This window comes from Caretta caretta, chromosome 19 (genome assembly GCF_965140235.1).
Source record: "Caretta caretta isolate rCarCar2 chromosome 19, rCarCar1.hap1, whole genome shotgun sequence".
Classification (NCBI taxonomy): domain Eukaryota; kingdom Metazoa; phylum Chordata; order Testudines; family Cheloniidae; genus Caretta; species Caretta caretta.
The window spans coordinates 857,183-883,602 of NC_134224.1; the positions used below are offsets into that span (position 1 = coordinate 857,183).

Below are 26,420 nucleotides of genomic sequence, written 5' to 3' on the forward strand. Positions count from 1 at the left end.
TTCAACTCACTACAGCCAAGAAATCCCCCTCTCAGGTTTGCAGTTCTCCCATAACCCATTGTGCTGTTCTTTACACATGTTCTGCAATCCCTTGGTAGAGTAAGAGGTAGGGGAGTGGCATGGTGCTGAAACTAAAAGCTTGTCTACACGTGAAAGTTAACATCAGTTAAGGTAGGGTGTGAATTTATAGTGCAATAGCTGTTCCTGAATAACTACATGTGTGGACATTTGTTGTTCAAGAACAAGAGAACCTTGTTTCTGTTTGGCTTAGCCTGCTTTCAAAGCCCTAACTTTAACAGAAGAAGCTGGAGAAGACATGGTCACATGTGGTCACATATGAAAGACCTGTGGCCCACAGTAACTTAGTTCTATACATGTACGTTCCTCTCTCTTTTATATTCTATTTCTCTTTGTGACAAGGGTTGCCTGTAGTCGAGAGACTCTGGGTTTAGATCTGTAGCATATATACATAGGGGGCTTTAGCAAAGGAGAAAATAGTCTTATAAGCATTTCTTGTGATCTATGCTTAAATAATTCCAGCAGGCCGGACTATATAGTGTATTTCTGGAACAGGAAGGATGATGGCCTTATGGTTACAGCATTGGACTGGGACTCAGATCTGGGTTCAATTCCTAGCTTTGCCACTGACTCGCTAGGTTACTAAATCCCTCCGTACTTCTGTTTCACAGTCTGTGAAATGGAGACAAAATGCTCCCTGACCTCACAGGAGTGCAGTGAGGATAAGTGTGTCCGTGTTTGTGAAACACTCGGATAGCACCGCGGTGCAAGCAGTAATATTATAAAGGGTGGAGAGATTTAAGGTCTGGTTACATGTGGAAGCTGAGCCCCCTTGCACTTACATTCTTGAAGTGCCCTGTGTCTGTATCAGCAGGGAGGTACGTACTTTTCTAGTAGAGGAAACGCTCCTCAACTCAGCCTTCTCTGGAGGTGGGCAACAGGTTTTGGCCACTCACCTATGGCCTGATGCTTGGTCCTGGAGGAGTAGAGAGCAGCACTGTTACATTCCTGCATGCCACAATAGCAGATTATTCAGTTTTATAGAACTACAGTGCACCAAGGGCTTCGAAGATCTTCACATTTGTAGTATACTTTTTCTAAAGTCCATCAATTTAACCTGGGTATAGTTCAGTGGCTGACATTAACTCAATGTACGCCTTGGTCCCCAATTCAGAGAGTTCTGGAGTATGCAGAATAACTGTGCACTCACTCAAGAGGTGTAATTAGTCTTGGGTATACAGTACATTGCAAGGAACTCTGACCAAGAGAAGCTACGCTGTGTGTGTATTTTCCAGCCCTACACAAACCCGTCCTGTAAGCCACTGAGAGGTGAGCACTGAGCTTGAATGGACACATCATGCACATCACTCTGAGCAGCTGAGAGGCCCTGGACCATATGTGGGAAATCCCAAATGTGGTTCAATCTATTGAAGAGAATAGACTTGACTTGACCATGCTGCCGCCGGCAGTGATGCAACTAAAGTGAACAGGACCATTGTGGCTTCAGATCTTCAACATGTGAAAGTGAGTTTTGGAAGGGGATGCAGAGCTCTGGTTCTGGACAAGAGTCTCTGGCTCTGCATACCCCTCTTAAGAACCAGGCCCCAGGTAGTGCCTTCTGTTTAAGTAATATAGGGCCTGATCCGGCTCCATTGATGTTAGTGGGAGTTTTGCCATTGACTTCAATAGGATGAGGCTCATTAGGTTAGCATGATGATTTTTGTTAGCAATTCCTTTTAGATTAGGGAACCCTTCCTGTTTGCTCTCTCCCTCTTGTCTCCGTGTGCTAGTGAGAGATGAAAGGGGTTCAGAAATTTAAGTATCGCCAACAAAACCAGAACCAGGGACTTTGTCTAACGTGGAGACTTTTAGAGGAACTTTAACAAGAGTCCAATCTTCAGCCCCATGTAATGAAACCTGAACCGGGGTAGGAAACACTGTGTTGATGTCACCCTCTGGTTTCTGATGGGGCTGCTTTGTTTCTGGGCAAGCACTTAAATGTTTTGCTAGTGAAGTGGAGATTTACTGGTGAGCGGTTTTGCTCACAGCACCTGCTGTAACAGATTCCAGTATGAGTCACTGGGAGAGTCAGTCTGTCCGTTGCTCCTTAGGTCATTGTGGCTGTTGGGATTGTGTTGAGTTTTAATCTGATCCATTGCATTCAACAAGCCGACGTAACTTTCTGCTACAGTTAGAGTATTGGCCTGGCTGAGTTATTGTTATTGTGGATGGCTTGCCACAAATACCCTATTCAGCAGCGTGTTCTCTGTTTGATGGGGAGAGCAGAGGGCTGGTTATTAGCATGCTGGGATCTCCATTACTCCCCTTGTTGTTGAACTGGAGGCTCTGATCCTACAAACATGTGAGCAAACAAATAAACTTGGAAACTTTTTAACTGTAACCAAAGTGCTTTGCTCTGTGGCTGTTCTCCCCTGGCTGTTGCACCATGTGCCTTGCCATGAACAGAGGAGGTTGTTGTCATTTTCAGTGAGTGAGCATGGCACATCTTCTTTACAAATAAGAAAAAGATCATTTCTTCACCGCACAGGGTGTGAACCCTTCCTGGCCTTTACCTTGAGGACATAGCGAGCTGGGTGTCTCCTAGTTAAAATGCTGCCCTACACATATCCCATTGTCCTGGAAAGTAAATCTGTTTCATGCAGAATTCCCTTGCTGCTTTTTACAGCTATCCCTTTACGGCTCAGTAAACACCAGGTCTGTACCGTTGGTGAGAATGTAGTGCAGGAAACAGGCAGCAGACGTGGGTCTGTTTTTCTGTTTTCATAGCTCTGCAGGGCACTTTAAAGAGAGATGAGAACTTGGCCCCTGCACCAAAAATCTCGGAAAGAGATGAAGAGTCAGTGCTAGATGCTGCTTGTTGCCCAGACACAAACGCTTTCCGTGGCTGTGGTGGCAGGTAGCTCTCGTTCTGTGAGGCCATGCAGCATTTGAACTGCGGAGATTTGAATTCCAACTCCTTACTGTTAAGTGCGGGCACCTGGATATTTGTGTCCATAGTGGCTGTTTGTGTAGTTTTGCCTCTCGAGTTGGCAAAAAACTTTTTTACCCCCCTGGCTACAGATGCCGAAGTCTCCAGCTCTGGAGAGGTGCCGCAGCAGCGTCAAAGCAGTTGTGCAAGAAGTGACGTGCTTTCCACTTCTCCTTCTCAGAAATAGCTCTGAGCAGCGTTTCTCCAAAAGAAATCTCGATAGCAAAAGCTCTTTTGCCTTGAGTCATGGATGATTTCTCGTTTAAAATGCTCAATATTTGAAACTAAATTTTAAAAAAATAGCACAGAGGAGAAGTGTTGCCACAAAGGGGACTGATTTTTCAAGCAGCTCAGGTCTGTCCTGTAAGCATAATTGATGCCGGACGACTCTGCATCCAGCTCTCCCTGTCTGGATAGTGTCAGCCTTGCAGATGTAAACTCATTTCAGCTCTGCTTTGGCAGTGTACAAGTGAAGTAAAGAAATTATCTCCCTGCTTCCCGTGCTCCCCTGTCTGTCTCCACTCAGTAGTTTCCTGACCTGCTGCAAAGCTGAGCAATCCTGCCCTTGGAGCGTGTTACCTTTTTGCAGGAGGGCAGCAGCCAGGAACTCTGCAGCTGGCACGTGCTGTGACTCTCAGGCAACAGATGGTCTAAATTTTGGTTCAGACCACAAGAAGCCATTTATTGGGATGGTAACCTGAGCCTACTTCCCTTCCCAGGACTTGATACTTCACCAGAATTAGAAGCTGCAGGCATACTGGGGTTACAGAGCTGTAATTTCCTTTGCTTGTGAGGGACGCTAGCAGCTGGAATACATGCTTTCAGCAGAGACCTCCTTTACTAATTAAGGGGGCCTCAATGAAAAGAGCTAGTACAGAGCCAGAGACCTGCAGTTACCAGCCAAATGGCAGCAGAGACCTGCCGGTGGGTTAAAGTTTGGATGGAAGGCTGGTGTGCTTGAACACAAGCGTCCTCTGACCTCTCTCCTTAGAGACTGTATCTTGGAAAACTAGCTACTGACCATGTTGCTGCCAAGATTGTGCTATACCCAGCAATATGCATGGGACAGCACCAGTGGGTCCTGGGATGGGAGCAAGTGCCTTGAAAAGTGTTCTCCTCGCTCTGTGTACAGGGGGGTTATGGTAAAAATGAACATTTGTGTTCTCCAGCTGAGGGAAGCCCCGAGGCTGTGTGCGCCCAATTTTAAAGTGCAGTCCAACACAGCCAGGCACACGCTACATAAGCATTAGAGCAGGTGACCAGTCAGGAACCAGATATGTTAAGGATGCCCAAGCTCTCATGACAGAAGAGACCTTGGTCTCTCTGGAAGCTTCTTGCAGACCTTGGCAATGTGATGTGGTGAATGTCATGGTGCAAATCAGCTGTTTCTCACAGCCGTGCTGCAGTGAGTTACGTCCGTAGTTACCAAAGCCACCTGGATCCTGCCCTCAGCAGTGTGTGTGCCCCGCTGGAGAGGGAGGGTGGGTGGGGGTTTAATTTTGCTCCTGGTATTGCAGCAGAGATGCTTCAAGAGCCAGGGCTGGACCTGGGATAGTTTGTAAGGCGCAGAAATGTTTAGAATCAGCTGATGGAGGAGTTGTATGAAAGCTGGTCACATTTTGACTGCTCCTTGCAGAAGCTAACAGCAAACTATCTAACTGGTAGTCTTAGGCCCCTGTTCCTTTCTTGTCCTATTCTATGCTGGTTCTCTTCCATCGTCTTGAAATCTGGCTCTGAAATGAAAAAACTTCTCTCCTGGTTGGCTTAATGAATGGTACTAACATTTATTTGGGGGGGGGAGTCCTCCAGGCAGGGCTCTGTGCAGTAGCTGTGAGGGAGCCGGTTAGCTGCGGATGGAGACAGCTGTTCTGGAAGGGAACCTAAGGTTGTCTGACTTGGCCTGGGTGGATCTTTGACGCTTTCCCCATCATTTAGGCACTTCAGACAGTTAGGCAAAGTTTCACCATGGGTTTCTTGGAAGAGAAAGCAAGGCAGAGCTCACCTTTTCTAGAAGCATGTGCAACCCTCTAGCCAGAGGGGAAGTACCCCGAAGACTGGAATTTTTGATGTCCTTGTTACCATAATGAAACCGAAGCTCAATGCCGTCTGTTAGATGGGTGACTAGTGTGCATGGGAAAAAGGAGCTGGAGCTCAGAGAGCAATTGTGTGCTTGGGTGCTTGCCTTCCTACTTTAGAGCATTGACACGAACAGGCTTTTCCTTGAACTGCAACCCCAACCCCTCTCTCTGATAAAACAATCAAACCAGGGTCCCAGTTGCTGTCCCTAAAACTTGGCTGAAGCACCTCTCTTTCATAGTCTGCTCTCGGGCTGTGGGGCCCCCCCAGCGACGATTGCAGATGCTGCCTCTTCAGTAACCTACACGTTCCTTTGTAGTAAATTTGCTCAGTGCAGCCTGTCATTAGGCAAGACACCTCTCTTGCAGACCAGTATTGCGGGTAAAGGAAATGCAGCTCGACTCTGGTTCTCTCATCTCCTCCCAGCCCTTCTCTGCTCTAAATAATAATCTAAGGAGGAGTTTGAGGCAGAATCTCCTCTGGTGAATTCTGGGGCCATGGATTTCTTAGCAGTCTGGTAAGGTGGATGTTATTTTGTTAGGAGGAGAGTTCTAATGTGTCGATCTCACTCCTGTGCTCCTGGATCTCCTCCTTCAGTGAAATGGTCCATTTGACTCGTGACAGATCCAAGCTTCTCAAACACTTCCAATCCTCAGCTTCCTTTGAATGCACAAAATGTGCTTATTTATTACCCCAACTGACTCAACTTTGTATTTGTTTTTAAGCAAGATTAATGGCCAATCTCTTGAGCAAAGCTCTGGTTGTGCGTGGTTTTCACGTCAGTGCACCAACACAGGAAGGTAGTTTGTAGTTCTGAATGCATGTTAATAACTGGGCATTTATTAACTACGCCTTGAGTCCAGCCTTCTCCTCAGGAAGGGATGGCTTTGTTCAGATCCTGATGGTGCTTGCATGAAGGTGTGTAAGTCCATATGGATTTATTGATGTTAGGGCTGTTGATTAATCACAGTTAACTCATGTGATTAACTAAAAAAAATTAATTGTGATTAATAGCAGTTTTGATCACACTGTTAAACAATAGAATACCAATTGAAATGTATTACATATTTTGGATGTTTTCTACATTTTCATGTATATTGTATTCTGTGTTGTAATTGAAATCAAAGTGTATATTATTTTTGATTACAAATATTTGCACTGTAAAAATGATAAACAAAAGAAATGGTATTTTTCAATTTTTCAAAAACGTGACCTGTTTTTTGGGAAACACACTTTGTATCTGGCGTGTGAAAAGAAAACTAAACTTCCGCTTGCAGTAAGGTGCAAGACTCTCTAAAGAGGGGCAGGCCGGCTGGCCTTGGGGCTAGAGCACTGGGTTGGGACTTGGGAGATCTGGCTTCTGTTCTTGGCTTTGCCACAGACTCCTTGTGTGACCTTGAGAAAGTGTCTTCAGCTCTCCACACGTCAGCTCCCCGTCCGTCAAAGGGGGATGGTATCCTTCCCCCATCTGCCTTGTCTATTCCGACTGTGCCTGGTTTGAGGCCTTGTAAGACGCGGTCTGTGTAGAGCGCTGAGCACAATGGAGCCCCGGTCTCTGGCTGGCCCTCGGCGCTCTTATAATACAAATAACAATCTCGCCCTTTGCCCCGACCCTGTCTAGGAAGTTGCACCGAGATCCTGTCGAGTTCAACGCACCTGTCTTTAGCTGGTGTCCTTCCTGCGCTCTTCTGCTGTAACCAGCTGATGCTGTACATGGAGAGATGTGCTGTATAAACCCGTATGCACCATCACATGGCTTGGGGTGACACCTGGGCTACCTGAGGCCAGCGGCGCGTGTGCAGCATGATCAGGCTCGGTGACGTTCGTGCAGATGCTGACCTCAGAGCTGCCTGCCCCTTTCCTAGGGTTGGTTCAGCCCCAGCAGTGTTGCAGTCTTGGGACAGTGCAGTGTCTTTCTGTTGAAGTTTTTAAGGGATTCAGAATTGAGAGCCATTTTTAGGACATTTCCAGGCATATACGTTGGTACAGGAACCTGGGAGCTTAAGGGATATAGGGTCAGAAATCACTGGTCCCTTCACGGTCTCTCTAGTACAGCAAGGTGCATCTTTCCCTTGCCGAGACTTTCTCTGAATGTGAGGAAATTCTCAGTTCACCTGCCGAGTGTGCCTTAAAATCTGGTGACAATCGGGTGCTCCCCTGTGACTTAGTGAACAATTCAAACAATCTCTGCTATTTCCTGTGCTTGCAGCCGTGGGCATCTCCATGCGTGCTCGGCCGAGCAAGTCCAGGGCTGCGAGAGTACCGCTTTTTCAGCGCAGAGTTCTCAAACGGCACAGCGTTTCCTTATCGAAATCGGCTGTGCCCAGCGCTGGGCAAGGCTGCTCTGAACTCACGCGAGGTTCAGTGGGAACAGCTGCTGCATTATAGGACTCTGGGTGGGCTCCAGCACACATGGCACTTGTGTAAGGTGAACATGTTTTGGCACTTTCCCACTGCTGCCAGCTTTGGTGCATCCCCACAGGTGAGAGAGGAGAGGGGTACGCAGGCTGCCAGCTTCCTGACTCTGCTCCTTCAGTTCCCTCCTGTCAGCGGGCCGCCACCTGGCCACTGCTTTGAGGGAATGCAAAAGACGCAAAATAAAACTCAGGTCCTCCCCATGTCTTTGCGGGACTAACTGTAGCTGTTTGCACGGATGGGGCTGGGAGAGCGAGTCCCAGGGCCTGTGGGGACAAAGTACCCCTGGAAGTGCATGCCTGGGAATGATGCACTGAGGTTTCCCCCCACCCCATGACTTGCCCTTCATGCTCGGAATTGTAAAGCGCTCCTCAGAGTGTCAGGCACAGGCTGGCAAGGAGGTTTGAAGGTGAAATCTAAAGGCAGGAAGTGACTCAGCGGCTCCAGGAGCAGGAGGGTAAAGTCTTGATGTAATGCAGCTCCCTGACAGCGCTGTGTGAGAGCCAGGGCTGGCTCAGTCATCCTGATGAAATTCCCTTACCTGTGCCTTTCTGGCTGACTGCCCCTCCGCTCTCCTGAAAGCAGGGCTTGGTGAGCCCAGGCTGGGGAGGGTGTTCCCACCGCAGCGCCAGCACTAAGCCCACCCCTGTTCCTGGGGACTCGGGAATGGGGCAAGAACCCACTCATTTCCCAGCCTGCCCGCACGCTGCTCCAGGCCTGCTCAGCCTGCAGGGCTGGCTCCTGGCAAGCACCCCACCTCAGGGCCCCAGTCAGAAGCTGAAGGGCGCTGGGGCGGTGGAACAGTGTCCAGAACAAGTGCCGGTGAAGTTAGAAGCCAAGCGAAGGCTCTGAAGATAGAGGCAGAGGCACAAATGAGCCTCGTAGGGAACCAAACACAGTGCTCTTGGGAACTGCGACCTTGGCCTGAGATCCTGCTTGGCCTTTGTCAGGGCTCTTGGTGGGCTGCAGCATTAGCACAAGGGAGCTGCAGAAACCGTGATATTGATTTAAAATCTTCCCAGCCTCACCACGAAGGGTCAGAGCTGCTCCTTACCCCAAGCAGCAGCTGCTCTTCGTCCTGGAGGCGGAAATCTGCTGGCAGGGACAGTTGCACGCAGACCCAGCGTTTGTGGTGCTTCTGCAAAGCTAACTGGGGGAAACTATTTTCTCTTCCCCGTGCTGGTCTGGTGTCCCTGGGCCCTGTCTCACCTACACAGACTCATCCTTATTTGGGAAATTGCTCGCCCTCCCTGCCTGGCTGCATTTCCTCTCCTGCTCATTTGTTTAGAAGTAAATTACGCAAACCCGGTTCAGGTAACTCGGGGCAGATTAGAATAGATGGAACCTGAAACATGAGCAAAGGCAGGTCTATTCCTGTATCCCGGAAAGAGGAACATGTTCCTAGGAATAGCTGCGTGGGCTGCTACAGGATGGCTTCTGTACGGCAGCTGGTTCTGGACCTGATAACAGTCTACGGTGGGGAGTTTCACAAGGTTATTGGCTTTCTTTTGTAAGTGAAATCTCTGGCTGCAGGAGTTCATTGTGTTCTCAACAGTTTGATTAAAATATGGCTGGTTACACATTGCAGAAAGCCACACAGTGGCTGCACCTTCTCCTGTGAGCTCACCCGTTCGCCTCTGTATAGACCCTGGCATGAACATAGCAATCTTCTGGGACTGTTGCTAAGCCACCTGCAGGTCACAACAGACAGTGACACTGGGGTGGTGTTACATGGGTGTTACTCTAATTAGAAAGTGGTCTCTACTGTGCATCATCTGCGGCTTGCTGACCTTTCTGGTACACTATCCTGTTCCAAGCTCTGTTCCAAGCTGGCCATGCTTGTGGCCCATGTTTTTCGGAAGGTTATTTGCAAGGCGAGGCTGGGGGCCACTCAAGAGTCTGTGTTCCCAAAGGTGTTTGGTCTGGCACTCCATGGTACTGGTGTGCAAGGGAGGGAGGAAAGCCAGTTGTCCCCATGAGGAGGACAATGTTTGCCAGGTGGAAAGGCACAGCTCATAATAAAAATAAACTTTTGTTGTCACAAGTGACTAAAACCCTGACTGATTTGGCTGTCTCTGTGTGCTGAGTGGTTAGCTTTTGTCTAGTGCATTTCAGGTGTGACCTGTAGAGAGCTGGGTTCTCCTAGTTCAGTGGCAGGTGTATTGCATGGGTCTCACTTGGGGCCACAGTGTTTGCAGACTCTGCTAATCCTGGAGCCTGGGGCACTGGTGCAGGGAGCAGCCACCAGCCTGTAGGTTCCTTTTTTTGTTTACTTTTAATGTAGTAAAAGATTCAATGTGTGTGTCAGCTGTACTAGAGGTTCCTGCCAAGCAGAGGCCGCAGCTGCAGTTCTCTGGCTGTAGCCGGGCGTAGTGGGGTGACAGTACACCCAGGAAAGGTGTAAATCCAAACCAGGAGGCCAGCATCTAAGGTAGTGAGGCATGTCCCAGTCTGCAACTGACGGGAGTGGTCAGCCCGCGGGGTGCCTCTCGGTAGCATAGCAACAGATGCATTTATAACCACCATCTTGGCACTAGCTGGTGTTGCTCGGGTGGAGCGGGCTGGAGTCGTCTGAGGTGGAGGTGCTGTGCATACATGACAGGCAGCAGGGATGGGATGGGGTGGGGAGGGTAACTTATCACTGACCACATCCTGTCACCACATTGCCCCTGAGTCTGAGCAGCACTGGTAACCTGTTAATGAGGGCAGAGGGAGTCTCTCCTTCTGGAATGTAATAGGGCTGAAAGCAATGAAAATGACTCTACACGGCCACTCTGCAACATGCATGCAGGTGGGCTCCCTACAGAAGGGTTAACCCAGCCCCTGGCTCCGTAGAGCATAGCTCCTGTTCTCTGCTACATTCGGTGGCTTTGTCTTGACTAGGCTCTCCCCTTAACCAGCTGAGCGCATGTTTAAAGTCTGTCCTGGCTACACTTGGCTTTCAGAACCTGTTACTTAGCACACGCCTACAGCACACTTCTAAATCCTACTCTAGACCAACCCCTTTAAAAATGTTTTTACAAATCCATCTTTTCTCCTAGCCTGGAAAGCGCTGAGTTCCTCCCCCCATTGCAGTGAGTGTTTCTTGCCTGTGCTCACGTATTCGTAGAGTCCAAGGCCAGAAGGGACAATCTCGTCTGACCTGCATAGCACAGGCCTGAGAACTTCCCTAAATCATTCCCAGAGCAGAGCTTTTAGAAAAGTATCCAGTCTTGATTTTAAAATTGTTAGTGACGGAGAATCCACCGTGACCCTTGGCAAATTGTTCCAGTGGTTAATTATCCTCACTTTAAAATGTACCCTGACTTCCAGTCTGAAGTTGTCTAGCTTCAACTCCCAGCATTGGATGGTGGTAGACCTGCTGCTGCTAGACTGAATAGCCCGTTATCAAAAATTTGTTCCCCGTGTAGATACTTAGAGACTGGGATCAAGTCATCCCTTGCCCTTCTCTTAAGCTAAATGGATTGAGCGCCTTGCGTCTATCACTATAAGGCAGGTTTTCTAATCCTGAATCCTTTCCAGTTTATCAACATCCTTCATGAATTGTGGACACCAGAACTGACACAGGATTCCAGCAGCCGTCGCACCAGTGCCAAATAACGGTCTGCTCCGACCTGAGACTCCCCTCTTTATGCATCCCAGGTTCACATTAGCCCTTTAGGCCACAGCGTCACACTGGGAGTTTGTGCAGCTGCCTATCCACCCCCACCCCGGATCTTTTCCGGAGTCCCTGCTCCCAGGACAGAGTCCCGCATAGTGTAAGGATGGCCGACGTTCTCTGTTCATAGACATACACATTTACATTTAGCCAAATTAAAGCAGTGTTTGTGCCCTGCTCACCAAGCGATCCAGCTCACTCTGGATCAGTGACCTGCCCTCTTCGTTATTTACCACTCCCCCAATTTTTTTGTCATTTGCAAACTTGATCAGTGATGATTTTAAATTTTTTTATCTTATGTTTTTTATGCTGAGCTGCTTCCTGCTCCTTTTTCTTTGTTTCATCCTTCTGTTCTCCATGCTCTTGGGCTCTCCTGGCTAGTGCAGCCCCAGTGTTTGCTTTGGCATCCTCATGTGTTTAACACCTCTGTCCTACTCTGTGTGTGAGACCCAGAACAAAGGGAGAAAACAGCTTATCTAACACACACACACCCCTGAGCAAACTTCCCAGGCTCATTATCTGCTGCTCTCCCCTCCCTGGAACGGGCAGCATGTGTCCCTACACAGCCAGGCAGTGGTCTGTGCCTGCAGACAGCCCTGGGCTCGCTGTCCTGCTGCCATGCACTCTGTGGTCTGTTCAACCTGGAGAATAAGCGAGTTTAGCTCCAAGCTGACACCCTTTTAGCAGCACACTCTGCCTTGCAAGACAGCTGTGCGGCAGACATAGGTGGACGGACGGATGGATTCTGGGAAGCAGTAACCGCCAAGGGGAGGGGGAAAGTGGTTTAGGAAATGCAACAGCAATTGGCTAGCCAGCAATGACATGGATGGGGACGAGGGTCTTGCCACTGGATGCAGTTCAGAGGGATGCTTTTAACAACCTCCCTCATAGGGAGTCAGCAAGATCTGCACCCGGGGCCTTCAATATTGCAGCACAGGTACCGGTAGTAGGCTGTTATCCTCTAGTAAACTAGCTGCTGGAGGTGGATGTGACACACTCTGCCAGTGGGTTACGTGTATATTACAGATCGGGACAGTACTTTGAGCTAGTTGTTCAAGTACCATTTTCAAAGGGCTTGTGCAGTTTGTATCTCTCCCTCTTCCCAGCACTCTTCCTATGCGCCTGCAAAGAATGTGGTGTCGGGTCCCACCTGGGGGCTTTGTCTACATTAAGGATTTTTGCACTGGTGTAGCTTTGCTGGTGCATGCCAGCCCCCAGTGGAGATGCACTGTGGTCTGAACTGGGTCAAGTGGCACTGTCTGAGCCCTCCCTTATACCAGTGCAGTGCCTTTACCCAGGGGTTTGCACTGGTGTACCTATTCCTGTGCAAAATCGATAATGCAGGCAGGCCCTTAGTGGCATTCTCCGCTGGCAACCATCTCCAGTGTGGTTCAGGGAGAAGGGGATTGGGCAGGAAACAGCCTGAGTTGAGAGGCTGCCAAATGAGAGACAGTATTTGAGACTGAAATGTCCCTGTCCTGGAACTATTTTTTTTTTTTGAGACCTGTTCTTGGTTTTGATCACAATGTTGGCTCAGCTGCAGCGGAGAGACGGAGTTTGATTTGGCAAATCACGCTTCAACACAGAAACACATTGTCCTGGAGCTGAGATCCTACCAGTCTGGTTTTCTCCTGTCATCTCTGAGGACTTTACAGTATTGTATGGGGGGGGGTTACCTGTTGTCACCCCTTTGAGTCCCTCTCTCTGAGGTGTACGGGGGGGAGCAACAGACCCTTCTCTCAGGTGAAGGGATGAAATCACCCTGGGAAGCAAAGTCCAGCAAGGCAGCATGAGTCCGAGCTGTGCGCCTCGAGGGGGGCTGGACGTGTTGCCCAGCACGCAGGCGTGACTCGCGTTGTATGTTGGGAAACAAGTGGCAGGGCCATCTCCAAAGGCCGGGGGCCCAGGCTGCTTCCTTCATCTTCTGCAGTCCCTGGGCTGCAGCACTTCTAAACATGAACCTTCCTGGCTCAGAGTCCTCACGTGGAGCAAACCTTTGGGGGCAGGGGCCGTTCTCCCCAGGTGGCCCCCATCAGAGCAGCTCAGGAAATGTTTCATTCTCCCAGACACACACTGATGATGCTCACTGTGAACCTGAGGGCCTGGCCTGGCCGCCCGGGTATTTTTAGCAGGTATTGGAGACTAATGGGGAGTTGCACAGCCGGTGTCTTGGAGCTAGTCATTCCTGCTGCCATAAACTCACTTGCCCCAGGATGCAGCTGCAGGGGGGCGGGGTGTGTGGGGTGTGGACGGGCGATGGGCAGAGCAGGTCCCTTAGTAGCTCTGCTGCTGGCTGCCACTCAGCCCAAGCTGGCAAGGCTGGCATTCAGCGAGGGCTCCGTGTGTAAATCTCCCCACACCCCTCAGCCATGTGTGGGAGACCCCGCTGCTGCTGTGGTAGGAAGGGGGTCAGAAGAACAGGCAGGAGCTGGCGGGGATGCAGCTGGTTAATGAGCGGGTCTGAGAAGGGACTTTGTTCCCATCTGTCTGTCACGTAGCTAGGCAGGCAGCAGCGCTCTCTCTGCATGCAGGGCAACAGCTGGGAAGCCTAATCCCAGGCCCATGAATAGCCCTGATGACTCATGCTGTGCAAGCCAGAGCAGACCTTCCCCACCCCTGCAGGGCTTCAGCCCAGCATCAGGAAGGCAACTGCCCACAGCTTAGGCAGACAACACCGAGAGATGCAGAGGAACTTGCGACTGTTCCCCTGTCCTGTTCTGGGATTTATCCCTCAATGCCTGTAATAACTCTTCTGATCCCCTGGGTTCGTAAAGAGGATTGCAAAGCCTGGCTCTCTGCAGCTAAATGTCTCTGGTATAAACACCATATGAGGCTTGTCTACACTTGAAAATTAATTCGGATTAAGGCTGGGTGTAAGTTTGTAGCTATTCTGGAATAACTCCAGGTGTAGACAAACCCTATACCTTGGAGAGAAATAGGGCCAGTAACAGTTTTCGTAAACCAGCTTCTCCTGAAGCAAAGCCAGAGAATGTGTTTCGTGCTTTCACTTGTGAAAACATGCACATGCAGCAAAAGGCTTGTACTTTGGAAATACGCTCCCAGGGAGGATCCTGGGGATGTGGCTTTGATTAGAAATGTCTTTGTACTGGCCAAATGACTGGGCACCTGACTCATGCTCGATGCTCCCCTGTTCGTCTGCTTTAGAGCATTTGGAAGCTTCAAAGCTTGGGATGTTAGAAACTAGCTCAGGCAAAGCACTCGAAGATGTGGTGCAGGAACCAGCCCCATCCTAGGCTTTGGGCGGGAGGCCAATCGCTGTGTTTGGGTCTGTGAGAGGGATGCCTGTTTCTCCCTCTGTTGGGCTCATGCACGCATCCACCCAACTGGTCACGCACTTCAGTCCAAAAACGTTTTTACACACAAAATCGTTTCCGTTTTTTGTTAATCTTCTCGGGTGTTACATGGTGTACTGAGGATTGCAGCCAGGAGCCCGCGACCCTGCATCATCCAGCGACCGGCTCAGTCACTCGTTCCCTGTCAGGCTCTCTCCATGCGGGGCCTGGTGACTGGTGTATGCATGTTCTGATGGCTGGCTCTGCTTTACGTGCAAGCAGAAGGTGCGCTCGACACCATACCGGACCATTTCTGGAAACACAGATCGTGTTGTCCATGAGCAGGAGCTGTGTTCGTGCCCCATGCTGGCTGTGTACGGCCAGGCTTCGTTCTGTGCAAGGCTGCCTGACACAGGTAGCAGCCTGGGCATGTGGCCCGTGTCTGCCCCTCGCCTCTGGAGGTGGCGGGGGAGTTACAGGGAGGCTCAGCCCTTTGCACCGCTGCGGTTCTGAGCAGATCCTAACCTATGGGGTTTCCCCGGACAGGTGTGGGAGGCTCTCGAGTTGGCACCATGACGGAAGGTTTCGACTGCGATAACTGCAAGGAGTCCCTGTATGGACGGAAGTACATCCAGATGGACATGGGTCCCTACTGCATCCCCTGCTACGATGCCCATTTCGCTAACACCTGCGAGGAGTGCAAGGAGCTGATAGGCCACGACTGCAGGGTGAGTGAGGGGCTGGGGGCTGCACCCAAGTGGGGCCTGCCCCATACCCCCCCCCCCGTGAGCGAGTGAGGGGCTGGGGGCTGCACCCAAGTGGGGTCTGCCCCCCACCTGCCGTGGGCGAGTGACACCCCCGCTCTCTCTCCCAGGAGCTGTACTACGAGGATCGCCATTACCACGAGCACTGTTTCCGGTGCTTCCGCTGCGACCGCTCTCTGGCCGACGAACCTTTCACCTGCCAGGATGAGGAGCTGCTGTGCAACGACTGCTACTGCAGCGAGTTCTCCTCCAAGTGTGTCGCATGTGAGAAGACCGTCATGCCAGGTACAGGCTCTGGGGCGGGGGTTGTTGGCAGGAGACGGAGCCTCCCCTGGGCCTTGGCAGGCTCTGCTGGGCCAGCAGCTGTCCTCCTGTCATCCCAGCCGAGGGCAGTGCCCTGGGGGTGCCGGGCAAGGGCCCAGGGACATGCCGTACCTGTACAGACAGGCCTGGTGCCAGCTCCCCTCGGCTGAGCAGACAGGAGGCCCTTATCGGGGACCCAGAACTGTGGTCTCCCCTGCAGCCCTTGTCTGTGGCCTCTGTGTTGGGGAAGGGCCATGGAGGAGGAGGAGGAGAATGTGGGGAGGCAGCTCCAGAGGCTCTGGAGCATCCTCTGCCCTGTCTCTGGGGGTCCAGGAAGTCACTGGCTAAAGGCTGATGGAGACCCAGCCTTTGGGGGGGCTGGGGCTGTGCCAGGCCCCTTGGGCATTGCCTGCCTGTGTTACCCCCAGGCCTCTGGCGTCTCGAGCTCTCCTGTGCTGAGAGGCTCGACTGGTGACTCTCGGTACGAAGGGAGAACTGCCCCATGTGGCAAGACTGTACTAGGACATGGGGAAGGAAGGGGCCTCCGGGCGCTAGCTTTCCTGCGATCTGTCCACGGGTACGAAATGCTAGCGCCAGGCCCCGCTTCCCAGGCTCAAGCCGAGTTCAGGACACAGGGCTCCGTCTCCGTAGAGCATTGTTGGTTTGTCACTTGCTGAGCCTGTCTGAAGGTGCAGCTGCTGCCTCCCAGCGGTGCCCTGAGCCCAGCTCTGCTTCACTTCCAGGGTCCCGGAAACTGGAATACAGCGGACAAACCTGGCATGAGCATTGCTTCATCTGCAGCAGCTGCCAGCAGCCCATTGGGTCGCGGTCCTTTATCCCGGACAAGAAGGATTATTATTGCGTCCCCTGTTATGAGAGCAAGTTTGCCCCCCGCTGCACTCGTTGCAAAAAGGTAATGCTGGCCTGCCAGCCGAGTGCTTCCTTCGGTGACCCCGCAGGGGCTGGGCTTCTGTTAGATGAGATTCTCCTGGGGCAGCCAGTGGTCTCCGCGGAAAGCAGTCCCAGGCATAGGAGGTGGGGTGCTGTTCCATGATCCCGGGGGTATAACCCAGCTTCCTAAGGGTCGTGTCAGTGTTCCCCTGGATCTGGACCAGCAGGACGGCACCCAGCGCGCGGCCAGTACCCACCCAGTAATAAGGAAGGGGTGGGTGTGGCCTGCTCGCATCACGGGGGATGCTGCTCTCCAGGCCTCTCCAAAAGGCTTTGCTGCGTGCTGTCGAGATCTCCAAGCTGAGGCATGTCTCTGTGCCTGGTCTGGAGACTGGCTGCTGCCTGATGTGTTGGCCTCACACCCTGCTCTGGAGGCAGCAGAGGGCTCCCCTTAGCGCCAGGCCCGCCGTGGCTCTGGGCGGCTCCGGGGTTGCCGAGGGTCCAGCTGAGTTCCCTTGGCTGGCTTGAGAAGGGGTCTCCTGTTATAACTGCAGTGCGCTCGTGGGATGCATGCGAGCCTTGTGTCCAGCCCGTCAGTCTCCCGATGGCAAGGGCTCCGGAGGCTGAGATCTTTATAACCGCCAGGCCCTCTGGGCTCCTGGGGCTGCCTGCAGCAGCTCTCGGGGAGATACGGGTGTAACTGGTGCTCTCCCTTCCCCAGTCGCTGACCAAGGGAGGAGTGACTTACCGTGACGAGCCCTGGCACAAGGAGTGCTTTGTCTGCACTGGCTGCAAGGTTCCTCTGGCAGGCCAGCAGTTCACCTCCCAGGAGGACAACCCCTACTGTGTCAAGTGCTTTGGGAACCTCTATGCCAAGAAGTGCAGCGCCTGTGCAAAGCCCATCACAGGTAACCATGGAGCCTGGAGCGCAGCACATGGTCCCTCGTGAGTGGCACGGTGCCTCGGCCCGTGAGCACAACGCAGACCGTGGTGGTGGTGAATTCCCCTCTGCAGCAGGCCAGCGTAAGGCCCACGCCGCTCTTGCATCCCACTGCCGCCCTCCAGGGCTCACTGAGGGGCTGGTCAGAACCTCAGGCCTCCCAGGATGGGAGAATGTTATTGCCAAGGTTGCCCTGGGGCACGTGACGGGCTGCTCCTGGACTTGTTCCTCAGCAGCCTGTTTCAGCTGCTCACAGAGAGAGGCCACGCAATGGGGAAGGGGTTACACTGCAGTGAGGAGTTTGTGTGGCTCGTACTCTTGCTCTCACTTCGTTCTTGCAAAGCTCAAGTGTTGGGTGTGTCCTGCTCTTGTCAGAGCAGTGAATGTACTGTGCACACCCAGGGAGGACTGTCTGTGTTTTGGTACCCTGCAGCCTTCCTGCAGAACTTGCCAGAACTCCCAGGACATGCTCCATGTGGTGGGATCTGATGGCTGTGACTGGCCTCTCTCTTTGGGATCCTGGAAGGGTTCTCCACCGCTCTAAAGTGAGGAGGTTTTGCAGCCCAGGGCTGGGCTGGGAGGCTCCAGAAACTGGACCTTTTACACTCGCCAAAGTGAGGCGAGTGGGTCTCTCCCTTCATCCACCTGCACCAGGAGGCTGCCTGGTCTCCTTCACTGACCCTCCCTCCGTGGCTTGGGTTTACTGCTCCTGGAAAGGCCAACGCGGCCACTGAGTCACTCGGTGAGTCAGAACACTGGTTCCGTGGTTAGAGACGATGCTGGTTTGCTGCCCCGCCCCAGGTCACCAGTGTTTATCCTTATTACTGTCTCTGCAATAGCACCTACAAAACCTGCACGTCGTCCTGCCTTCTGGACAAGGGGCAGAACGCAGCTTCTCTCAGCCGGCTGGCTCCAGTCAGGTCCTTCCCAAAGAGGTTTAGTCATTCAGTGTTGTGCACAGACCCCTAACTGGCTGTCTGCCGACCCTAGGCCCTTCAGGAATCTGCCTTGAGTGCTCCGGGTAACTCTATGCTCTGTCCCCCTTCTCTAGGCTTCGGAGGGGGTAAATATATCTCCTTTGAGGATCGTCACTGGCACCATAACTGCTTCAACTGCGCCCGCTGCGCCAGCTCGCTGGTGGGGAAAGGCTTCATCCCGCACCACGACGAGATCCTCTGCCGCGAATGCAGCAGCGACCTATAAGCCTGGCAAGAGGACGTGGATCAGGGGCTTTATCTGCTCTTCAGGGGCTTCGTACGAGACACCCTGGCAGCTGTCGGTGCTGGGCAGGTGGGAGATGTGCCTTTTGTTGCCCTGGAGAGGGCTGATCCCCTCACCACAGCGTATGCTCGGGGTGCCTGTGCCCTTCCCCTGAAGGCTAGAATAAGCCACCCTAGGCTTTCTGCAGAGTGAAGCTAAATAAAAGCCGAACAAAAGGAGCTTCTAAGTCCCTCATTATTTGCTCTTTCCTTTGCTTCCTATGCGCTTGGGCGCTGGCTGAGCCGGGAGCCCCTGTCTGAGCAAAGGGGCTGGGCAGTGGGTCTTCGGCTCCATGTGCTGACCGCACAGCTTTGTCCTTCCTACTTGTTACTGGTTTTCTTCCCTTCCCCCATGTGCTCCCTCTGCTCTGAGTGATGGGCAGCAGCTCCTGTCCTGTGAGCCAGGCTTTCCTGAGGCTCCTGCCTCCCCAGCATGGGTTTGCAGCACCGCCTGCTCCCCTAGCGTGAGGGTAGCATGGCGTCTCACTGAGCGAGTCTGCAACGCTCTCTGTGCTGCTCGTGGCAGCCTGGGGTGTTTCTGGGTGGCCAGGGACCTGGCTGGCTGTGAGCAGAGCGTGCTGGAGTGAGCACACGGCCCACTTCGGGGAATGGCTTTTCCTGACGTCTCTCTCCCCCCTTGCTCCTCACTCTTCAGGGAGATGTCACAAATATGGCAGAGGAACCTGAATCACCAGGAGGTGCTGAGGGTTCTGGCTCCTTCACCTCCCTGCAGCATCTCCCCTCTCCCTGCTCTGCCCCCTAGCAGAAGGGTCCCCATCAGCTTCCAAGAGCGGCACGAATTAGTTTATTTAACACCGACTCCAAGAGTGCTGTGAAGCGGCTCAGGTGCTTTCGGAGCTAGTTTTGTGCTCTGTGCGCAAGTGCTGCCCGGCTGGTAGCCAAACGCTCTTCCTTCTGCCTGAGAGCCGCTTAGCAGAGCAGTTGAAAAGGGCATTTCAGAGGCAGCGGGAGCTATTAGAGCTGATGGTGTTGTCTGCACTTTCCCCCTTACTGGCTGCTGCAGAACCAGGGCCGCTTGTTGGCTCTTACTGAGCGCGGCCGCACGCTATATATATTGACCCCAAATATGGTTGTTCATCCTCTGGAAGTTTGTGCACAGTTGTCTCGGCTGCAGGCTGTGCTCCGAATTCAGCCCTGGGTGCTGCAGGGGGAGATGGATGGGAGTGGGGGACGAATGGGGGCTGTGTTTGTATTAACAACAGGCAAGGCTGCAGATAAATTGAATCAGCCCCCCAGACAGCAGCCAAAGGCTCTGCCCCTCCTTTGCCCCCCTCCCGCCAGGTGCTGAGCTCTCGTCATGCTTATTGGCTGCAGGGGGAGCCGTGGTTGCTCAGCACCTTGCAGGTCAGGTGCTGGTTGGGCCCTGGCTCAGCCTGCTGACCCTCACCCCCAGTCTGGGCTTCTCATGCCCAGAGAGGTAGGGCCCTACCAAAGTCACAGTCCATTTTTGTCAATTTCATGGTCATAGGATTTTAAAAATCGTAAATTTCATGTTTCAGCCATTTAAATCTGAAATTTCCGGGTGCTGTAATTGTAGGGGTCTTGATCCGAAAAGAAGTCGTGGGGGGTGGTCTCAAGGTTACAGTAGTGGGGTTTGCAGTATTGCCACCCCTACTTCCATGCTGCTGCAGGAGGGGGCTCTGCCTTCGGAGCTGGGCTCCCGGCCAACAGCCACCGCTCTCCCGCTGCCCAGCTCCGAAGGCAGCAGCGCAGACATAAGGGTGGCAATACCGCGACCCCCATAAAATAACCTTGCGACCGCCCTGCAGCTCCCTTTCGGGCCAGGACCCCCCACTTGAGAAACCCTGGTCTCCCCTGTGAAAGCTGTATAGTACCGGGTAAAAGCGCACACGCAAGAGACCACATCTCATGGTCTATGACACGTTTTTCACGGCCACTAATCTGGTAAGGCTCTACAGAGAGGAACTGAAAAGGGGTGTGACATTGGCTCCCCGGAGGGAGGCTGGTGTCCCAGTTGGAAGAGCTTTGCTTCTCTGAAGATCTGGCTATGCAAAACTGCGGAGCTGCCTCGAGTTCCCCTGGAGCCCTGTCTCACTTGGGGTGCTCACGCCCTGCCCCCCTCCGCCCAGGTAATGGGATGCTTTTCTGAATATGACTTCCTTGTGTTTTCCTTTTTGTACTTTATCTGTCACTCAGTAACCAAACCCGCTAGAGGAACGGGCTAGCCCCGTCCCCAAGCAGGGTTCATTTACCAAGAGAATGTTATGCATGTTGAATCGTTATTAGCTGTGTATTCAAATCTTTACTGAAACCCTTGTTTGAAAGCTTTGATGCGGGTAAGTCAGAGTTTGGGTGTGTGCGCTTTTCTGAAGAGTTTGGAGCGGTTTTTAGAAAGGAAGCTTCCTATGTAAGTGTCCTACCCTCCAGTCTCTTGTATGTTTCTGTAAGGCTTTATATAATAAACCATTGTACTGACACCTCTCTCTGGCTGTATTTTCTCCAAGCAGGGGTGGGAGTAGGGTGGGGTTGAATTAATGTCATTGCTGTGGGGTCAGGCTTGTCTTCAAAAGGTAAAATAGCTCTTTACTCTCCCTAGGGTTGCTCCCAAAGCCCTGAACTGGGGGCAGCCCCATGGTTCCCCCTCCCGCAGCAGCCTGCCCAGCCTTTAACTCTAGGATGATACCACAATCCCTGCCTAGACCAGTTTCAATTTCCCCCACTCCCGGCTTTTCGGGGATGCAGTGGAGACCCTCTCCCTAGATCCATCATCTCTGACTTCAGTCTTTGCATGTTGTTCAACTACCCAGACAAAGTGCTTGGACCCTTCCTGGGTACATGGGGCAAAGTGAAGGCTTCAAGCCAGGGGGCAGGAGTTTAGTGGTCACCACTCTCACCCCAGGAAGGTCTTCTGTGGGCTGGTTACTTTAGTAGATCCTGGACTGGTTCAGCTCCTCTGGACCCAGCAGTCCAGTGGATCCCGGGCTGGCAGGAACTGGCATTTGAGTCACTGGCATGTGACTCTTATGACACCGAATTAAGTGTTTCCTCATTACAGAAAAGCCCCTTGTGCTTCCCTGTGTTCGCTCCATTTGACCTCAGCTTCAGCTCTTGAGGTCTCTTGGAAAGAGCCTGTGTGGGGATGTTGCTGCAGTCCCCAGCTGGAGTAACTTTGGTCTCCTTCCTGGCAGCCTTCCCATCCGCCTTGTACGCTCATTACTCACTTTTATCTGCTGTGGAATCATTTATTCCCCTAACATCTGAAACTCTTTTCCACAGATTCCTTTACATTTACTAACAGCCATTGCAACTTCCTCTGGGCCTTTGCCTGGCCCCCGGCCGCTCCAGCATCCCCTCCACTTCCCCCTGGAGCGTGCTTCCAGTTCTCCAGATTGCTACGCGAGGGGGAGCCAGGGCTAAAAGACACAGCCCCCAAGTCTCTCTGTGACCTCAGTGCTGGCTCTGTGCACTCGCAGGCCTGCCTCGCTTGGAGGATCCTACAAACATTAGCTCTGGCGGTCGGCAAAACTATTCTTTCCATTCTGATTCTGTTGCTGTCGTTGTGTCGGGACCTGAGCTCTGGTTTTTCTGCTAGGCCTCAAACAATGAGCAGGCGCCTCTGGCTGTAGAGGTTTCCTGAGGGAGCCTGTCCTCTGACAGGAGCTCTGCAAGCCCATGGTTTCTGAAGAGCCGTTTCCAGCGATTAACCGCAAACCATTTCTTTACAAACGGGCCCCCAGGCTCCTCTTTCAGTCGGGTTTAAGAGCCTCCCGTTCTTAGCCAAAAAAGGAAATGACCCAGCTGCACGTAGGGCTGGAACATCTGGATTTTATCCCTGTCATGAATGGGTCATGGATACGCACAGCCCAGTGCCTGATTTACTGGGAGGCAAGGGGGATGATGTAATGCACTTTCGTCCCTCATGGCTCCCAGAGAGGGTCTAAAACAGTCATGAAAATATCATTAATGTGCAGGCTAACAATGGGGGGACAGCTAGGGGAGGGAAAGGGGGCAGAGCCTGGGGCTCCCCAGTGTGCAAGTGGGGGGTGAGGAGATGAAGCACTCACTGGCTGAAGAGCCAAGCTGCAGAGTCGGGATGGGGGAGAGCTGGGTCTCTGGCAGGAGCAGGCCATGGGGCAGAGTGCAGACCCTCGGCTGGAAGGCTCTTGAGAACAGCCCGGTAACATTGATCCTGCGGGAGCCTGAAAGAGTCTCTCAGCCTGGGGTGAAAAAGTGGCCCAGGGAAGCCCCAGCACTTCACGTGCCCCTCTCTGCAGCCGTTCTCTGGGGAAACTAACCCCAGGCCCTGGCAGGGCAGTGGAAGGACGCTGACTTGGGGCCCGCATCGGGTTCAGCCCAAAGAGCGCATCTGCCATGAAGGAGAAATAAAGGAGCTGAAAAGCCCCAACGCTGCGGCGGGCGGGCAGGAGCGTTACTGTGGAGAGGCCGTGTGCAGAGACCAAGGGCTTTGTGCGCAGTGCTGGTGTGGAGCAGGGACCCCGCAGCACCAGCTCCCTGTGAACGTCTCCAGGACAGGGTTTGAGACAGCCGTCTGCGATGGAGAGGAGCAGGAGCGCCGAATGCTCAGCCGGGGCAAGCAGCCCTGTGTCTGTGAAGCACTGAGACACGGCAGCAGTTGTAAAGGTCCTCTGCACCCAGGCTGCGCGAGACACCCCCCCCCCCCCCCCGAGCACGCAGCCCTGAGGTGAGGGCCAGGCTGAGGCAGCTCACGCACTGGGCGAAAACAGCTGCAGTTGCCGTCCGGGCAAACAGACGCTCCCTGTTGGAGCACAAGCAGCATCCACGGGCTGGGGGAGCTGGTGTCACGCTCGTCGGGGCTGGGGGTGGGAAGTTCAAGGAGGGGCATGCAGAAACCTTGCTACCACTAGCAAGGTGCTTCACCCCGCCAGGGGGCTTGGCAGCCGCTGGGTAACTGCTGTGTGGGGAGGGTACGTTCAGCGAGCAGCCCTCACAGCAAAGCGTTCCTCTGTAGCATGTGCTGTGGGTCCCCTGCAGCTCAGCTGGGCATAGCTCACTTCATCAGGCCCCTGCCCTTGCAGGGGCATCGGGCTCTGGTGCCCGCGGTTCCCCCTCTCCTGCCTGTGGCACGAGCGTTCAGTCTTCTCGGGCTCGTCTCGGTGGTTGGTTCAGGGTGCAGGGGCTGGGTGGCGCTGGAGGCCTGCGTTATACAGGGGCCCCTTCCGGCTCAAACCCCGACTGTTAGCCAGCTCCTGGGGCAGCAGAGGGGCCGCTCGCTTTGCAGCGGGTTACTCAGTCGACGACTGCTCAGCCCCTTCCCGGCTGCCTCCTGGGCAAACACTGCTCACACCTCGCCTGTCCTGATGTCACATGGGTTTGTTTCAGCTGTGTTCATGCCCTTAAGTGTTCGCATCTCGCGGCCAGGGTGTGCTGGCATGAGCTCCAGCCGACATGGGAGCTGTGGGTGCTCAGCGCCCCGGCCAGGCCGCGAGACCTGGATAGCCCCAGCAGTTGGGGTTCGATGCTCCCCGGGGACAAAACGTAGGCAACAGGCCACACTCCAGAACTGGCTTCCTCTGCTGGCCTGTGTCAAAAGCGCTGGGGTCCCAGTGAATTGATTGTCAGCGTCCAGCCCTGGTGAGGCGCAGCCAGGAGCTGGCTCAGAGGGCTGGCCCTAGTCTGTCTGGCTCAGAAGGCCAATGTCCCAAATGGTCCGTGGGTTGTACTGCCACCTTGGCTGCCGTGTCCTGCAGCCATTCCTCTGGGGTGGGGGCCCTGCCATGCCACACGGCCCTGCTGCAGGCCCCTGGGTAAGGAGGAGGTCCCTGGCAGGTCACTTTGGCCATGTGGGGCCTGGGTGGGTGGCTTGGGGTTTTGCCTCTCTTGGACTGGAGGGACCTTGGTGTTTAACGCATTGAAAGCTGTCAAACTGCTGGTGTTTGCTGTGGTTCGGGGTCTGGTGCTGATTGTGGAAATGTTTGTAGGAGAGAGAAGGGGGAGGAACACACACACACACCCCACACCACCAATTCCCAGCTGTGGCATTGCAGTCCGAGTGAACCCCCGGCAAGATGCTTAGTTTCACCCAGTCCATGCTCTGCACAGTGTCGGGGGCCGAGTGGTCAGGCTGACCCACTGCCTAGAACCACAGCACTGCTCCATCCACTCCCTAGCACTCTGCCCGGCGTGAGAGAGGAGAACAGAGTCTGAAATGATTCATTGTTGGACTTGTGAACTCTCCTTCCAAATTAGACAAGACCAGACAGGCCCTTTGGCACCGGAGACCGAGTCAAAGCTCATCCTCAGCCCCTGCTGTGGGGTGACTCTCTGGAGCAGGGCACGTGCCCCTCCAAAGGCCCCTCTGCTGCTAGGACTGCAGCCCACAGCTGGCCCTGTGCAGCGCCAGGGACCTAGTGCTGGGACGAGTTGATGCTTTCACATTGGTCTGAAGCTGCCTTATGTCAGTGACTTGCAGCACCAAAATGTGCTGAGCCGCTCAGTGACCTGTGCAGCTCTGTGACCTCTTGCGCCCTTCTTACACAAGCAGTTAAATCGCTGTTAACATGGACAGGGAAACCATCGGCTCTGGGCATCTGAGTTAACTTCTGCCTGAGATGAGTGGGGCAATTCGCACAGCAGAGCACTTGTTTCAGGTTCCGTGCAGACTCAGGAAGGCATCGCTCACGCATGGTTCATGTTTCTCAGGTTGTCTCAGAATTTCTTAAGGCAAGCTGAGATTCTGGAGCACAAGCTGGCACTTGAGAGAGGGGCTGATAGGCCACATCATCGTATACCCAAGCCCATCTCCTCAAGGAATCCGCTGACAAGCAACAGTCATGCCAGCTTGCAGCTACCTTGGTGGCTCTGGCAGGAAGGAACTGATCAGCTACCCTCACAGCACAGCAGCCAGGGCCACGAGGCCAGTTAGTGCGCTGAAGACTTACACACCAGCTGGCTGTGCGCTGTCCATACAGCCAAGTTCTCGGGGACTCTCTGGCCAGGGTTTGTGGGGATGGAGTGGGCAGTGCTGTTCTGGGGCATTTCAGAGGACAAGCACCCCCTCGAGCTCTATTCCCTTGGACGTGTGCAGGCCTGGGTCCTGACACCGGAGACTGGTTTGCCCTTCTTGTAATGCATAGCCACAAATGTTTTTGGCCATCAAAGTCAACCCTTGTGAACCCCCAGCTGCTGTATTGGCGTGATCTCTGTGTGCAGGGAATTCCATACGCTACTCATGTACTGGCCCAAAGCCTGTTTCCATGCTCGGGCCGGTGAGTGAGACTCGCTCCCACCTTATGGGTCAGGGTGACAAGCAGGGGCTTGGTTATGGTCCATTGACACATTCCATCATGTTCAATGCTGAAACCGTGCGCCCTCTCATGCCAAAAGACTGAAATAAAAGGGGCAAACAGGTGAACGGGAGGTCCCAAATTCCAGCGCTTCCCCTTTTCTGGGGTGCAGCGTCATGCTGGAGGGAAGTGGAGAAACAGTAAGTGCAGGATCTTGTCTCTGTGTTTATTTTTAGGTAGGCACTTGGATGGAAGAACTGCCGTACTCAGAGGGCACACGAGCCAGCTTGGAGGTAATTGGACAATCTTCTTCCTTTCCATATTGTTCCCTCTCAGGTGAATTGGTTAGTCTCAAGATAGGAGCACATTTTGATTGCAGTAATTATCCTTGATTTTTGGTGGTTGTTGCTTTTATAAACTTCCATTTAGCTCAGTCATATAATATACATGGTAGCACAAATGAATCATTTATTAGCGAGTTAAGTTTAATAATGGATTTGCTTTCTCTGAGGGAAGTCCTGGCCCGCTCCTTGCTTGGCTTTTGGGCAAAGCCATAGTGCTGGATTG

At 53.2% G+C, this 26,420-nt stretch overlaps 1 protein-coding gene across 1 annotated transcript in view; it reads left to right on the forward strand.

The window, feature by feature from the left end:
- FHL3 (four and a half LIM domains 3) overlaps positions 1-21,065 on the forward strand; it is a 38,233-nt gene extending 17,168 nt beyond the window's left edge. Inside the window, exons 2-6 of the mRNA XM_048825880.2 lie at positions 14,996-15,177; positions 15,324-15,498; positions 16,260-16,429; positions 17,129-17,315; positions 18,399-21,065. Coding sequence (XP_048681837.1) covers positions 15,022-15,177; positions 15,324-15,498; positions 16,260-16,429; positions 17,129-17,315; positions 18,399-18,550 — 840 coding nt within the window. The 5' untranslated portion in view covers positions 14,996-15,021 and the 3' untranslated portion in view covers positions 18,551-21,065. The remainder of the gene's footprint in view (positions 1-14,995; positions 15,178-15,323; positions 15,499-16,259; positions 16,430-17,128; positions 17,316-18,398) is intronic.
- The last annotated feature ends 5,355 nt before the right edge of the window (positions 21,066-26,420 follow it).